This window comes from Helianthus annuus, chromosome 11, assembly GCF_002127325.2.
Source record: "Helianthus annuus cultivar XRQ/B chromosome 11, HanXRQr2.0-SUNRISE, whole genome shotgun sequence".
Taxonomy (NCBI): Eukaryota; Viridiplantae; Streptophyta; class Magnoliopsida; order Asterales; family Asteraceae; genus Helianthus; species Helianthus annuus.
Window position 1 is genome coordinate 186060002 of NC_035443.2, and position 14292 is coordinate 186074293.

At 37.1% G+C, this 14292-nt stretch overlaps 2 protein-coding genes across 4 annotated transcripts; one reads left to right on the plus strand and one right to left on the minus strand.

Moving 5' to 3' along the window:
• Positions 1–3255: 3255 nt before the first annotated feature.
• On the minus strand, positions 3256–5441 carry LOC118484213. Its single transcript, XM_035980215.1, has 2 exons — positions 3322–5441; positions 3256–3262 (listed from the first exon to the last, which is right to left on the minus strand). The coding sequence occupies exons 1-2, from the start codon at positions 5439–5441 to the stop codon at positions 3256–3258; spliced, it is 2127 nt and encodes a 708-aa protein (XP_035836108.1).
• An 836-nt stretch (positions 5442–6277) lies between these two features.
• On the plus strand, positions 6278–8164 carry LOC110891455 (monosaccharide-sensing protein 1-like). Of its 3 annotated transcripts, XR_002565357.2 has the most exons (4): positions 6278–6396; positions 6906–7563; positions 7827–7887; positions 8020–8164. XR_002565357.2 is itself a non-coding variant. In XM_022139143.2 (2 exons), exon 2 carries the CDS (start codon positions 7031–7033, stop codon positions 7529–7531), a length of 501 nt encoding a protein of 166 aa, XP_021994835.1. In that variant the 5' UTR covers positions 6278–6396; positions 6906–7030; the 3' UTR covers positions 7532–7809. The 3 variants fall into 3 exon arrangements, 1 of the variants encoding a protein (XP_021994835.1); XR_002565358.2 differs by lacking the exon at positions 6906–7563 and having other exon boundaries at positions 6286–6396; XM_022139143.2 differs by lacking the exons at positions 7827–7887; positions 8020–8164 and having other exon boundaries at positions 6906–7809.
• The last annotated feature ends 6128 nt before the right edge of the window (positions 8165–14292 follow it).

Sequence of the window (14292 nt, forward strand, 5' to 3'; positions counted from 1 at the left end):
GAACTGAAATAATAAAGAGCATGTGAATTAATAAACTGAGTTGAAATATAACTTTGAAAAAAAACCGGGATACTCCTGGGCCGAAACTACTGGGCTTCACACACATGATGTACATGTAAATTGGGCAAGTAAAGTAATGGGTAAGGGTGCTAGCTGGGTCGGATGAAACTGCCAAGGCAGTGGGCCGCACATGAGGCAATGTGGGCTGGACCTTGAATATTGGATCTGTTAGATATTGTGATATATATACATGTTTTAATCTTGAGTCATACACTACTAGTCGATCTTGTAGGCATGTGCATGGTATGTTTTTGTGAAACATAATAGTGGACTACAAGTTGTCATGATTGTATGCGTGATAGTAATGATGTAATCTATTAGTGGGTTGCGCACGTTTATATTTGGACTTGAAATGTATGATAAGTAGATCATGTGTATGTGTATGACGTGTTTGGATAATTATCTACTAGCGCTTGTTGGTTGCTATAATCGGGTGAATAACTGTTATGATTCAAAAGTACATGGGTGTGTTACGTGAACTATGAACTATATATGTTTGATGTGAATCCCGAATACGTGAGTTAGTTGTAACTGACTGTGACGATAACCCTTTTAGGGCGTATTTGTTCAACTGATAAACAAGATACTTAATCTTACCGAGCAAACCAAAGGTGAGTTCATCTTTCTTGAGCATGCGTCCCGGTGGTTGGGACAGTCAGTGGGTATTCCTGGGAGGGACAAGTCTTTTGGGTTAAAACGGGAATGTTGGATAATATACTCTTCCTATCACCTTTAAAGTCCCTCCGTGTTGTTTGGTTACCTGGGAGGTAACATGGTATTAGTTAGTAGCGCTACTTAGGTTTGGCAACCTCACCCCGTACCTGGGAGGACGGGTGTTGAACTAATGACCTAGTCATGACCAATGCTTTGATAGGAGCATTGGAGAAAGGGCAATGTAAATCAGATGCCGTCTTGTATTGGGGTATTATCAACATTGTTTTCAACATTACTTTCGGAATTAACTTCAATGGATTAACTACATACTTGGTAAACAACGTTTTCGTAAAACTATGAACTCACCAGCGTTGTCTGATACACTTGTTGCATGCTCGCAGGTCGTTAGGTATTTTGGATTTGGGAACTTGCTGTCTGGAGTAGTTGGAGTGGTCATGGGTCGACAGGAAGGATTTATGTGACTGATTTCTTGATATTATACTTTGATTTTGAACCAGTTTAACTTCGTTTACTATTTGCTTCCGCTGAACTTATTGATTTTCGTTTAAACTTGTTGAATATGTTTTTATTAATAATGGGGATTTTATTTATAACTTGTGTGGTTCAATGTAATTGGTGGCTCGTTATTGGTATGTCACACGCCTAACAGGGACACTCCCTATGTGGTAATTTGGGGGTGTGACATAGATTGTAGGGGTTTGAATTTGGGGGGAGAATTTTGGGGAAGGAGGTTTAGGCTTACGGTTTTCAAAAAATATAATTATTATCCTTGGTGGAAATGGAGGAGGGAAGATTTCTCTTTGCTGAAAGTTTTTTCTCTCATCGACTTGAAAGGTTAAATTTGGTCTTCAGTTTGTTATAAAAAGATAATATTAACATAGTCAACCGTTTACGCTTACAAGTTACAACATATGATTTTCAAATAACATTTACAACTTTTACTACATGATTCATTTATTTACACCAAGTATACACAAAACAAACAAAAGGTCTTTTAAAACTAACTTCAGGTAATATTATATTTTTTTTTTCAAAAAAAAAGGTAATATTATATTTTCATCATTAAATATGTACAATCATATTTAGTGGTGTATAAATCACCTCCCTGTTACACAAAATTTTGAAAATGTACGATTAAAATAATAAAGTGAAAAAGTGTATCAATAAGTTAAACATTGGGCTATCCAATGTAAAAGTTTTAAATGAAATAACACAAACAATCGACAATGTCTCCTTAGTTAGCACAAATAATCAAACACGTCTTTTTACTTCATCATTTTCGTTTATCCTGCATAAAATAAGAATAAGATATATTAATAAAATGATTATTATTATATTAAAAAACAAGAATAAGGTGTATTGATGTATTAAGTATACCATACCTTAATCAACGTAAATCCCATCGGTGTCATCACGTAGGTATTTGGGGTGCTTAATGTTGTCGTAATTACTCGGTTCAATACCGACCGAAAATGGTGGTAGATCATCAAAGTGGTCGTATTCATCCTCGTTAATGACATTATCAATACCAAGAATACGGCGTTTACCTTGCAAGACAATGTGGTATCTTGGTTTGCTTGGGTCATTGACAAAGAAAACTTGTGTGACATGCTTTGCCAAAACAAATGGCTCAGATTTATAGCCATCAGTGGTAAGGTCGACAAGTGTAAAACCATATTTGTCAACTTGAACACCTGTACTGTTGTTCACCCACTTACATTTGAACAAAGGAATAGTGAAATCATGATAGTCCAATTCCCAAATTTCTTGTATAACACCATAATAAGAATTTTTGGCGATATTCATCATTGTATCGTGGCGCCCTCTGCAGAACTCGGTCGTTGATGCTGTTATAGTAACTCCACTGTTTTGCACAACACTTTTTTTATCTTGATCACTGGTGTAAAAAGTATAACCGTTAATGTCGTACCCCTGGGAAGTTATAACTCTACAGTCTGGACCCTGCCCAAGCCTTTTCACAGTATCATCAACATCTGTTTTGGTTACCTTCATTTCCATCCACTTCGATAACTCTTTGTTTTGAGTCTTTATGTACCATAAATCATCCTTGCCCGGGTGTGTCAACCGTAGCATCTCCATGTGTTCATTAACATATGGAGCAAGGCATGTCATGTGTTTTAGGACCACTAAATGTGCATCTTGCACGTCTTTTCGTTGTGGCATGGTTGTTTTGATACCAATTACTGCCTGACCCAGAAGCCGGCCCGAATGACGAGTTACTGGAACACCAACACTGTCGACACCCTCCATATAGCCTATGAGAAAAAAAACAAATTATTATATTGTAGATAACACTAATATATATATATATATATATATAATATTTATTGTAATGTATTATTGATAACATTACCTTGACAGAACTCAACCGCCTCTTCAGAAGTATACCCTTCAATAATACTGCCCTCTGGTCGATTACGGTTTTTTACAAAACCTTTTAGGTAACCCATGTATCTTTCAAAAGGGTACATGTACCGTAGGAATACCGGACCGCAAGCTTTAATCTCTTGTACGATATGAGATATCAGGTGAACCATTACATCAAAAAATGACGGTGGAAAGTACATCTCTAGTTCACAAAGGGTAACATAAATATCTTTTTGCCATTTATCCAAGTCTTCTTTGTCAATAACCTTTGAGTGAATGTTGTTAAAAAACAAACAAAGTTTTGTGATCGTATGTCGGACGTTATCAGGTAGCAATCCACGAATCGCGATAGGAATCATATGTGTCATCAAAACATGACAATCATGAGACTTCATTCCAAGCAATTTACAATCTTTCATCGACACCAATCTTTTAATGTTTGAAGAATAAGTTGATGGAACCTTAATATCATGTAAACATTGACAGAACTGCCTCTTTTCTTCTTTTGTTGTGTTATAACAAGCAGGTGGCAGATAAATACGGTCGCCTCTTTGTTCTGGGGCAAGATCTTTACGTATATTCAAAAGTACCATGTCTTTTCGGACATTAATCCCGTCTTTAGTTTTACCCGGAATATTTAATAATAAGCCTATCAAGCTATCACATACATTTTTTTCTATGTGCATAACATCTAGACAATGCCTAACATTTAAATCTCTCCAGTAAGGTAAATCCCAAAAGATTGATTTTCTTTTCCAATTGATTCCACTCTTATCACGAGATCTTTTTCCCAACACAGTATTTAGATTTTCAACTCGTGCAAATGCATCAAACCGCGTCCTCATCGTTCCGGTCTCGATCTCTCCGTTAAACTCCTCTTTTTTCTTCCTAAAACTATGACCCTTCGGAAGGAATCGTCGATGCCCCATGTATACAGTTTTATTGCAATTTTTTAACCATATTGAGCTTGTTTCATCTTCACAAACAGGACAAGCTTTCTTACCCTTCGTACTATATCCTGACAAGTTGCCATATGCTGGAAAATCATTTATTGTACAGAAAATCATGGCATGCAATTGAAAGTGTTCTTTCTTATATGCATCATATACTTCTACACCCGAATCCCAAAGAGTTTTTAAGTCATCAATTAAAGGAGACAAATACACATCAATATCATTACCAGGCTGTCTAGGACCTTGAATCAACAACGACATCATAATGTATTTCCGTTTCATGCATAACCACGGTGGAAGATTGTAGATGCATAAAAGAACCGGCCACGTACTACGACGACTGCTCATGTTCCCGAAAGGATTCATCCCGTCTGAACTAAGCCCAAACCGTATGTTTCTCATCTCCTTCCCGAATTCAGGATACTTGTTATCAATGGTTCTCCACTGAGGTGAATCCGCCACATGCCTTATTTTTTGGTCAATTACACGTTCATCCGAATGCCAACGTAATAATTTTGCTTCTTTTTCGTTTGAAAATAACCTTTTCAACCTCGGTATAATGGGGAGATACCACAACATTTTAGCTGGTGGTCCATTTTTTTTCACATCATCGTCAGCGTCGTCCGAATCTTTTAGTCGTTTATACCTGGATGCACCACACTTAACACATTTATGTTCATTTGCATACTGATTTCTATACAATATACAATTATTTGGACATGCATGTATTCTTTCAACCTCCAATCCCATCGGACACATCAACTTTTTTGCTTGGTATGTCGAAACTGGTAATTCATTATCTTCCGGAAGCATGTCATGCAAAAGCACTAATAAATTTGTAAAACTTTTATCGCTCCATCCGTTTTTCGATTTCAAGTTCAACAACTTCAACACAGCATCAAGTTTCGTAAATTTAGAACCGGTATATAATGTTTTTTCTTCATCTTCAAATAGTTGTTGTAGATTTTCTTTTTCGGCATCACCCATATTAGTCTCCATGTCATTTAACATATCATTTAAATTGTCACTAGGGTCATTTGAATGGTCATCAACGTATAATGAGTCGTTGTTGTATTTACTATCATTAATGTCTAAAGTGGTCGATGAGGTGCTAAATTCAACTAGTGACTCTCCATGCCTTGACCAACAATGGTATTGAGGCATAAAACCATATTCGAACAAATGGAACTCTATTTCATTGCAATTATAATATCTAAGGTTTTCACATTTGGCACAAGGACAACAAATCGAACTACTTCCTTTCTTTATGCGATTTGCTTCGGCAGCCTTAATAAAACTTCGAACACCCACTGTATAAATTTCGGATACACGCGAAATTTTATACATCCAATAATCACGATCCATCTGAAATTATATAATATATTAAAGAAGAACTTTTTGATACCCTTAGTTAAAGAAGTTCTACCACCAAAGTTTTAACAAGAATTTATAAAGCCAAAAAAAAAAAGGGAGCGAGAGTTCGACTAAGGAATGCACTTTCGTGTATCATACATTCTGTTATGAAATTATTATGCTATGTTTTATTTTTTATTACATGTTTTTGTTATGTAAGTTTTGTCGCCTTTCCATTTTTTGAACATTATTTACTTCTCGCACGGTGAGTTTCCTACTAGTTTAAAAAAAATAAGTGTGTATGTAAGACGGGGATCCTAACCATATTTAGACTATGGGGCGTGGGTTGGGGCGTGAGTTGGAGAGAAACGTCCAAGTCACCACCCCGGGTGGGCTTGGGTTTGGGCGTGGCCCCTTGAGCGGGATTTTAAGGCCGGGCGTGTGGCATGCTATATTTAGACTATGGGGCGTGGGTTGGGGCGTGAGTTGGAGAGAAACGCCCAAGTCACCACCCCGGCCGGGCTTGGGTTTGGGCATGGCCCCTTGGGCGGGATTTTAAGGCCGGGCGTGAGTTGGAGAGAAACGCCCAAGTCACCACCCCGGGTGGGCTTGGCTAGGGCATAGCGGGCCATGTTTTAATTTTAGATTTTTTATTTTATTTTAATACACCTGGCCAAGCCACTCCGGGCTAGCCACGCCCCGCCATACCCCACGCACACGTCAGCGAAGGGGCTCGAACTCCACGTGTCTACCCATGCCCCAAACCCCCGCCCCACCATACCTCATGGTCTTGCCTCCAATAATTTTCCTAAAATTTTCACTTTCCCTCCGATATTAACTAAGTTTCCCTCGTTCTTCAATTCGGTTTTCAAAAAATATCATCAACACCACCCCTAACCCTAATTGAATCACACACATAGTTACTTATCAGCCACCATCGGAGGAAATATGCACTTTCTCTTTTGAGGTAACTTATTATTCAAAGTTCAAACTCTAGTTCGATAACAAGTTGCCAAATTGTTATTCTTAGGTTTCAGAACTGTTTTTTTATATGCCAGAAGAGATGAAGTATTAATATGTGTATCATAAGTATCAGAATTTATGTGAATGTTTTGGCTTTAGTTGATCTGTTTTCTATTTTACTCAATTATTTAACTGTTCTCATTGAATTTATGTGAATGTTTTGGATTTAGTTGATCTGATTAGTTTTCTATTTCAGAACTGTTTTTTTTTATATGCCAGAAGAGATGAAGTATTAATTGGTATGACCATGTGATTTTCCGTCTTATATATCCCTTGTCACTTGTGAGTACTTCTTGTCAACAATTACTGTCAAGAAACAAAAACTTTGTTACACTGACATTGTAATTTGAAACCTGAAAACCTCTGTTTTGTTCTGTGGTGTCTGTTTGGTATATCTGTAGCTAGTTACTCTTTGGTATATCACCAAAAACCTTGTAAACCCTTGTTTTGTAGATTCACTTCAGTATGTTCCATCTATGCACAAATGATGGATCCAATGGTGACTCTATTCGGAAGTGTTCACGAGAAACAGAACGAAACCGGAAGCATGATCTTCCCAAAATTCGGAAGCATGTTTCATGGCGATCAGCATAAACCCGGATGTAGAGAGTAATCACGAAAATGGGAACTTATCCGTGGACGAAACTAATGATAATGTAAAAACCCCGTTGCTATCGCTTAATTCAACTAGTGTAGATAAAGACATGATTGCTCCGGTTTCTAGGAGTATGTTAAACACAGATCAGCCTAGCGAGTCGAATAGTGTGATAGGGATTGGTGGTGGGTGGCAGTTGGCGTATACAAAGACCGAAGACGGGAAGAAAGCGGGCGGGTTGCAGCGGATTTACTTGCACCAGGAGGGTGGTGCAGAATCCAGACGCGGGTCCATTGCTTCACTCCCGGTTGCGGATGATGGTGACGGGGTTCGGGCCTCGGCTCTTGTTAGTAGATCAGTTCTTTGTTTAGATGATACGATGGCTCAGAACCCGATTCAGTCGGGTCTGATCAAACCACAACAGTCTACTAAAGATGTGACAAGTTGGGCTGATCTTTCCAAGCTGGTATTAAACAAGCATTGATTGTTGGTGTTGGGATTCAAATACTACAACAGGTGAATTGTTATGTTTGAGGTGTATGGTAATCACGGTGAAAAATAAAGATAATTCAATATAGGATCTGGATTCTTTGTTGTGTTCTACTATGAATTGTTGTTGATGAACAAGTTTTACAACTGCTGCTAATTTTGTACCAAATTCCACAAGTTTATATCCACTTTTTCATTTATTTGTTGTATAATATCTTAGATTTGAGCTACCGCATCACTTTATCAGTTGTTTTGTATTGATTTTACTCTGAATCTTTGTTAATGAATAGGTTTACGGTCACATTTACATGCTACTAAGCTGTTTCAGCTAAATATTCTTCATTTGACAGCGTAAGCACGTTTCAATCTCGCCTACTTCGTTATGTACTAATTAGTTTTCTTTTCTTCCTCAAGTAGACCTAAATTCTGCAATGTCTTGGTGGTTTTGTATTAACTTTACTCTGATTTTTTGATAATGAACAGGTTTTCAATCGGATTCAACTATCGCTAAGCTGTTTTATCGTTCGGATTGGGCATCCTACTATTTTGGCTATGCGTTATTCGATTTGTGTTTATGTATGAACTTGGCGTCGCTGCAAGCGATGAGATGATTTTTCCTTTTATTTCACATGTAGCTCTAGTGTTTGGTTTCCTGTCAACATTATTTGGTATCAGTGTAGGCTCCTGTTGCTCTATAGACGAGTTGTTTGACCTAACGTGCAACACGACTTACGACCCACCGAAGGTATTCACACAAATATACATACACATAACAAATAACCACATAAAGTTAAAATTTCATACCTTTGCTTGATGATTGAATGAGATGTCTAAAAAAACTTGTAAAATTCGACCTTCACCTAAATATAACAAAATATATTAATAATATTCAATAAAACTAAAATAAAATTTCAATAAATGAAATAATACCTTTAGTTTAATGTATACATAAGATAAAACGAAGAAGATGATAAAAATTTGACGAGCCTTCGTTTCTTCAAGTATTAAAGGAAAAAGATATGAAAAATATGAAATGTTTGTTTGAGATATTAAAGGAAGACGATGGAAGAAGATGATGATTTTCAAACTTTTGAAATCTTTCTCCTATTCCTTTGACTATACGTGTGTAGTCAAAATATTATAAATATCTTATTTTTTAAAAATAAATATTTAAGATACATGTCACTTGATTTGTATATATTATAAATAGTTTAAGTTTATATTATTATTAACATTAACATATAATAAAAAAGAAACTGAATGAACAGTGTTTCATTCACTTTCTTTTTTAATATATATTAATTAATTTAGAATAGAATATATCATTAAGAGATCATTAAATGGTATCGGGTATAGGTACCGGTCTTAAATTTACCAAATTGGTGTATTTTTGGTACCGGTTCTGTACAGTTATTCACCGGTTTTTACCCTTAAATACCGGTGTCGTACCAGTACCGACCGGTACCGAACCGTACCATACTAGGTATATTCGGTACCGATACCCACTTTTGGGGATTTCTGTAACGGGAACAGTGCTTTATAATTTATTTTTAAATTAAAATTAGAATGGAATACATCATTAAGAGATCAGCAAATGGTATCGGGTATAGGTACCGGTCTCAAATTTACCAAATCGGTGTATTTTCGGTACCGGTTCTGCACAGGTATTCACCGGTTTTTACCCTCAAATCCGGTACCGTACCAGTACCGACCGGTACCGAACCGTACCATACTAGGTATATTCGGTACCGGTACCCACTTTTGAGGATTTCGGTAACGGTATTTTTGGTACCGGTTGGTACCGAGCTCATCAAATCCTGTAGCAACGCAGCAATGCAAGTAATTGCACCGTTTAGATTACTTTTTGTACACACAGTAAGTAAACTGTATTTCGTTTGAATGAGGTTTTATATACACAACAACTTATTTTGCTTTCTTTTTTGTCTTTTTCTGTAATGAATGAATTGTAACATGTAAAATTAACTTGCATATTTAGAATATTGATGAGCAAATCGTATCAAATCCTGTAAACGAATCGGCATCGTATCGGTACCAAATTTATTATACCAAATCATTTTTGGTACCAATTTGGTACCTACCTCTTGGCATTTTCAGAATCGTTACTTTCGGTTTGACACCGGTTTAGCACCATACCTGTATTTATTGATTTTTACCTTCAAATACCATATCGTATTGTACCGAGCATTTTCGGTGCCGGCACCTAATTTCAATGATTTTCCGGATCAGTACTTTCGCTGCCGTTACCGGTACCGAGCTCATCCATATTTTAACGTGTTAGCACCGTAATAACTGAACTGAAAACAATCGAATTTCCAACGTGTAGGACGTGTGGGTCCTATTATTATTATATATTAGGTTATTTAAAATTGTATTTTTATGACGGAGTGATTATCCTTACCACGTCATTTTATTTATGTTTTGATATTTGGTATCTGTTTGCCGTTGCTGACACGCCTTTTGTAGTCATTGGGTCCCGCCGCAACGCGCGGGCGAAAAATAACTAGTTAAGGTTAAAATGGTAGTTCGAATTTATGTATATAAAAGTCAAGTTGTCAGACTTTATAGATTGAAGGGAAAATTACGAATCTAGCCAAGAAAATTGGTTGACCACCAAATTAGCCAGCTCATGCCTCTTTGGAATAGGGCATCCGCCATCTAATGCGTCCGCCAGTAGATGATTGACACGTGGCAAGAATGTTTCAATGATTGGGGCAGAGAAATCTGCTGCTTCGAAGGCGCCTAAGTGACGCATCCACTGTAGCTTGCGTCCGGCTGAATTTGTTGCGTCTGGCTGGGCACTACTTTTTATGCGTCGCTGGAAACGCTTCCTATGCGTCTAACGAGACGCTTCCATTGTCAGAGCTGGATGCCCTATCGGCTGCTTCCTATGCGTCTACCAGACGCTTCCCGTTTCAGCTTTTGGTTGCCCCTATCAGCTGCTTCCTATGCGTCTAACAGACGCTTCCGATGTCAGCTTTTGGTTGCCCCTATCAGCTGCTTCCTATGCGTCTGCCAGACGCTTCCGATGTCAGCTTTTAAAGCCCCTAAATGCTGCTTGCTATGCGTCTGAGAGACGCTTCCATTGTCAGAGCCATGCCCCTAAAGGCTGCTTCGGATGCGTCTTCGAGGCGCTTCCAGTGTCAGTAGCTGGATGATGTGATGCGTCTTATCACGTTTATTTAGGCGTCTACCCGAGGAGTCTACGAGACGCATTAGACCACAAAAACAATAGCTACTTGTTTTTTTTTTTGGTTTTTTTTTTACTTTTATTATAAATGTGTGCGTTTCTATTTTTAGATTAGAAAATACATCTTCCTATTTTTGTTTTCTCTCTCAATTGATATGGCAATGAAATTTGTTGTTTACTGTGGTGGCAAGTGGGAAGTCGTTGATGGGAGGCTAGAGTACGTGGTCCAAGCAGATTCTGTTAGACGTGGTTTTGAGACTTCTACTACAGTTTCTTATAATACATTTTTAAAAAATCTTAGTGAGTCAACCGGTCTTCAAAACATCACACGTGTATCTTACAAAATTTCAAATTTTAACGATCCCATTGATATAGTTGATGATTCTGATCTAACTTTTTTATCCAAAGTTTGGGAAACAAACCCTCTTGAGTTATTTAAATTATATGTGGTTGAAGATCAAGTTGGTTCATCGGCCGGTTCTTCGAATTTTTTTAAGTGTCCTGATCTTAATGCAAATGTTTTTCCTGGTGGCATTGCATGGCAGCCTGGTGGCGGTGTATAGTGGTTTGCTGGCGGTGTACAGTGGTGTTGTGGCGGTGCAGGGCAGCCTGCTGGCGGTGCCCGGCAGCCGGTTGGCGGTGAAGGGAAGGCTACTGGCGGGTCACGGTAGGTTGGTGGCAATGAAGGGTAGCATGGTGGTGGGTTGCAATACCCCGAGGGTTCAAATTCTTCAAATTCACCACCACCCATCTCTTCTAAAGTGATATACTAGATAAAAATTTTTCAATATATAGATGGACATATGGATAATAATGTTAAATAAAAAAAATAACGTACAACTTTTTATTTACTAAACAAACAAATTAAATTACAGAATTAAATTAAATTACAAAAATAAAGGAAAACAATAATAAATTTTTTTTTTTAAGCAATAACACGAAGTGATCCAACTCCTCCACAAAGCTCGGTCTCCAATTCCTCTTTGTTTTTAAACAATTTGGGGCCTTAGGAGGAGCGGTGGAGGACGTGGACGAGGAAATCCGGTAACACGAAGTGATCCAACGTTCCCTTTGTAGGTGAGTTCTTCACATTTCTTCGTTAAACCCCCTACAATAAATGGCAACGACGATCTCTTCGAGCACTAGTGGCAGGTCCCGTCACCCATAAACACTAGCACTTCTAAAGCTCAGGAAAACGTCATCTTCAAAACTGTTAAACATCTTGATTTTTATTTGGAGAGTATCAAATGGCGGATACATTGACATAAGCATTTTATAAAAACTTTTAAAAATCAGTTGGTATGGAGAGAAAATATTGAAATAAATCTGATTTTTTTCAATATATATATAGGAGGGAGAAATGTAAATAGAAAAAAATGTAAATGAATTTTTTATAAAATAAGAAAAACAAAATCACGGATACCGATGCCCCCCATGCGCCACAATGCGTCGAACACATCCCAATGCCCCATTTCGCGTCTAAAAGCTGCTTCAACGAGCCACTCAACCAGACTGAGCCGAGCCAGCCATTTGCATTTTGACGCAGCTAAGCCGGACGCATCAGCCTACTTTTTGGACCGGATGCGTCGGCGGCTGACCTTTCCACTAAGTTTTGCCACGTGTCAATCATCTACTGGCGGACGCATTAGATGGCGGATGCCCTATTCCAAAGAGGCATGAGCTGGCTAATTTGGTGGTCAACCAATTTTCCTGGCTAGATTCGTAATTTTCCCTAGATTGAATTAATAATTGAATGGGTCAGTGGATGTAGATTCATTCTAGTGAATGTAAAAAATGCGGTTATATTAGAACCGCATCTTAAGAGCGAAATTGAAAGATGCTAAAAATACGATTACATTAGAACCGCATCTTTTGCGAAATTGAAAGATGCGGTTACACTAGAACCGCATCTTTTGGGCGATGTTTTTTTTTTAAATAAATACATGACTTTGTTAGATGAATCAAAAGATGCGGTTGCAACCTACCAACCGCATCTTTTGAAAACACCCATAGCATCCTTTGTTCATTTTTGTACTAGTGACCATGTATAAATAAGTTTTTACAATGTATTAATATTAGGACCCTAAATATTCCTAGCTAGCTCACCTTCGTTAAATATTGCTTAGGTACATATATGATAATACTTGTTCATACTAGAGTTATATTAAAAAATGAACAAGTCAACTTAATTGTAGTTAAAGTATCATATCTTCGGCCAGCTCAAAACATGATAATTGCACGTTATCTGTTTTATAATTCCTAGTCAGGCTGTCATGTTCTCAGCTTCAATATGAAAATACCTATGATTAGTTATGACCTAAACAAATTAGGATCCGATGACCAGTTAGCATCGCCACAACTCATCTCCTTTGAGTCTCATTCGATCATATTTGATATATTTTGGCAATTAACTCTAAACACAATTACTATGTTATTAATTTTAGGGATATTCGTAAAAATTTGTTTATTTATTTCAACCTACTACACGTTCATACATATATATGTAGTATGAAACCCAAAACCCGAATAACCAACACCCGAGTACCCGATATGTAATTCGGTTACGAATATGGTTACATCAGTTAAATTGAAAATAACCAACACCAAACCCAAAAGATATATTCGATTAACACCTCTATAATGTGGACAAAACCCATTCATGATGAAAGCAGAAATATATACAATTCTAGTTAATCAAATTATTTTTTAAGTTTTCAGTAAGTGTGTATTATTATTTTTTTAGAGTCGTGCAACATATCTCAGTTTGTTAAGGGAAATAACATAGCCGGCTTGCAAATTCTCTATGATTATTTTATAGACGTGAAACATGTTGTTAAGGGAAATAGCACCCATCTCACAATTAATTTGATTTCTCACTGGATCTGTATGGCTTTAATCTTTAAATATAGTTTGGCGTCACTCAAGTCTCAATCAATGTGATCTTCTTATATTATTATTTTAGAGTAGGATTCGATTATTATCTCAGCTCGAAACATGGTAATTGCACATGATTCGCATGTCACCATTTATAAATATTCCTAGCTAGCTAGCTCACCTTCGTTAAATATTGCTTAGGTACATATATGATAATACTTGTTCACACTAGAGTTATATTAAAAAATGAACAAGTCAACTTAATTGTAGTTAAAGTATCATATCTTCGGCCAGCTCAAAACATGATAATTGCACGTTATCTGTTTTATAATTCCTAGTTAGACTGTCATGTTCTCAGTTTCAAATGAAAATACCTATGATTAGTTATGACGTAAACGAATTAGGATCCAGTGACTAGTTAGCATCGCCACAAAGATGAACTTCCGTACTCATCTCCTTTGAGTCTCGTTCGATCATATTTTGATATATTTTAATCAAACAATTCATTGGTTTGTCTTGTGGTCCGTAAGGGACCATCAGAAACAAATAATTTCTCTTTTTGTTCCCATTTAGCCCCCCAACTTCAATTTTGTATTATTTTTATGATTTTTAAGCCTTCCTTCCAATATTGTGAATTATGTGGAGGGTTTCTAGACACATGTCACCTTAAGAAT

Coding starts and splice junctions, on each gene's coding strand:
- LOC118484213 (XM_035980215.1), bottom strand. CDS start 5,441: ATGGATCGTGATTATTGGATGTATAAAATTTCGCGTGTATCCGAAATT.
- LOC110891455 (XM_022139143.2), top strand. CDS start 7,031: ATGGCGATCAGCATAAACCCGGATGTAGAGAGTAATCACGAAAATGGG.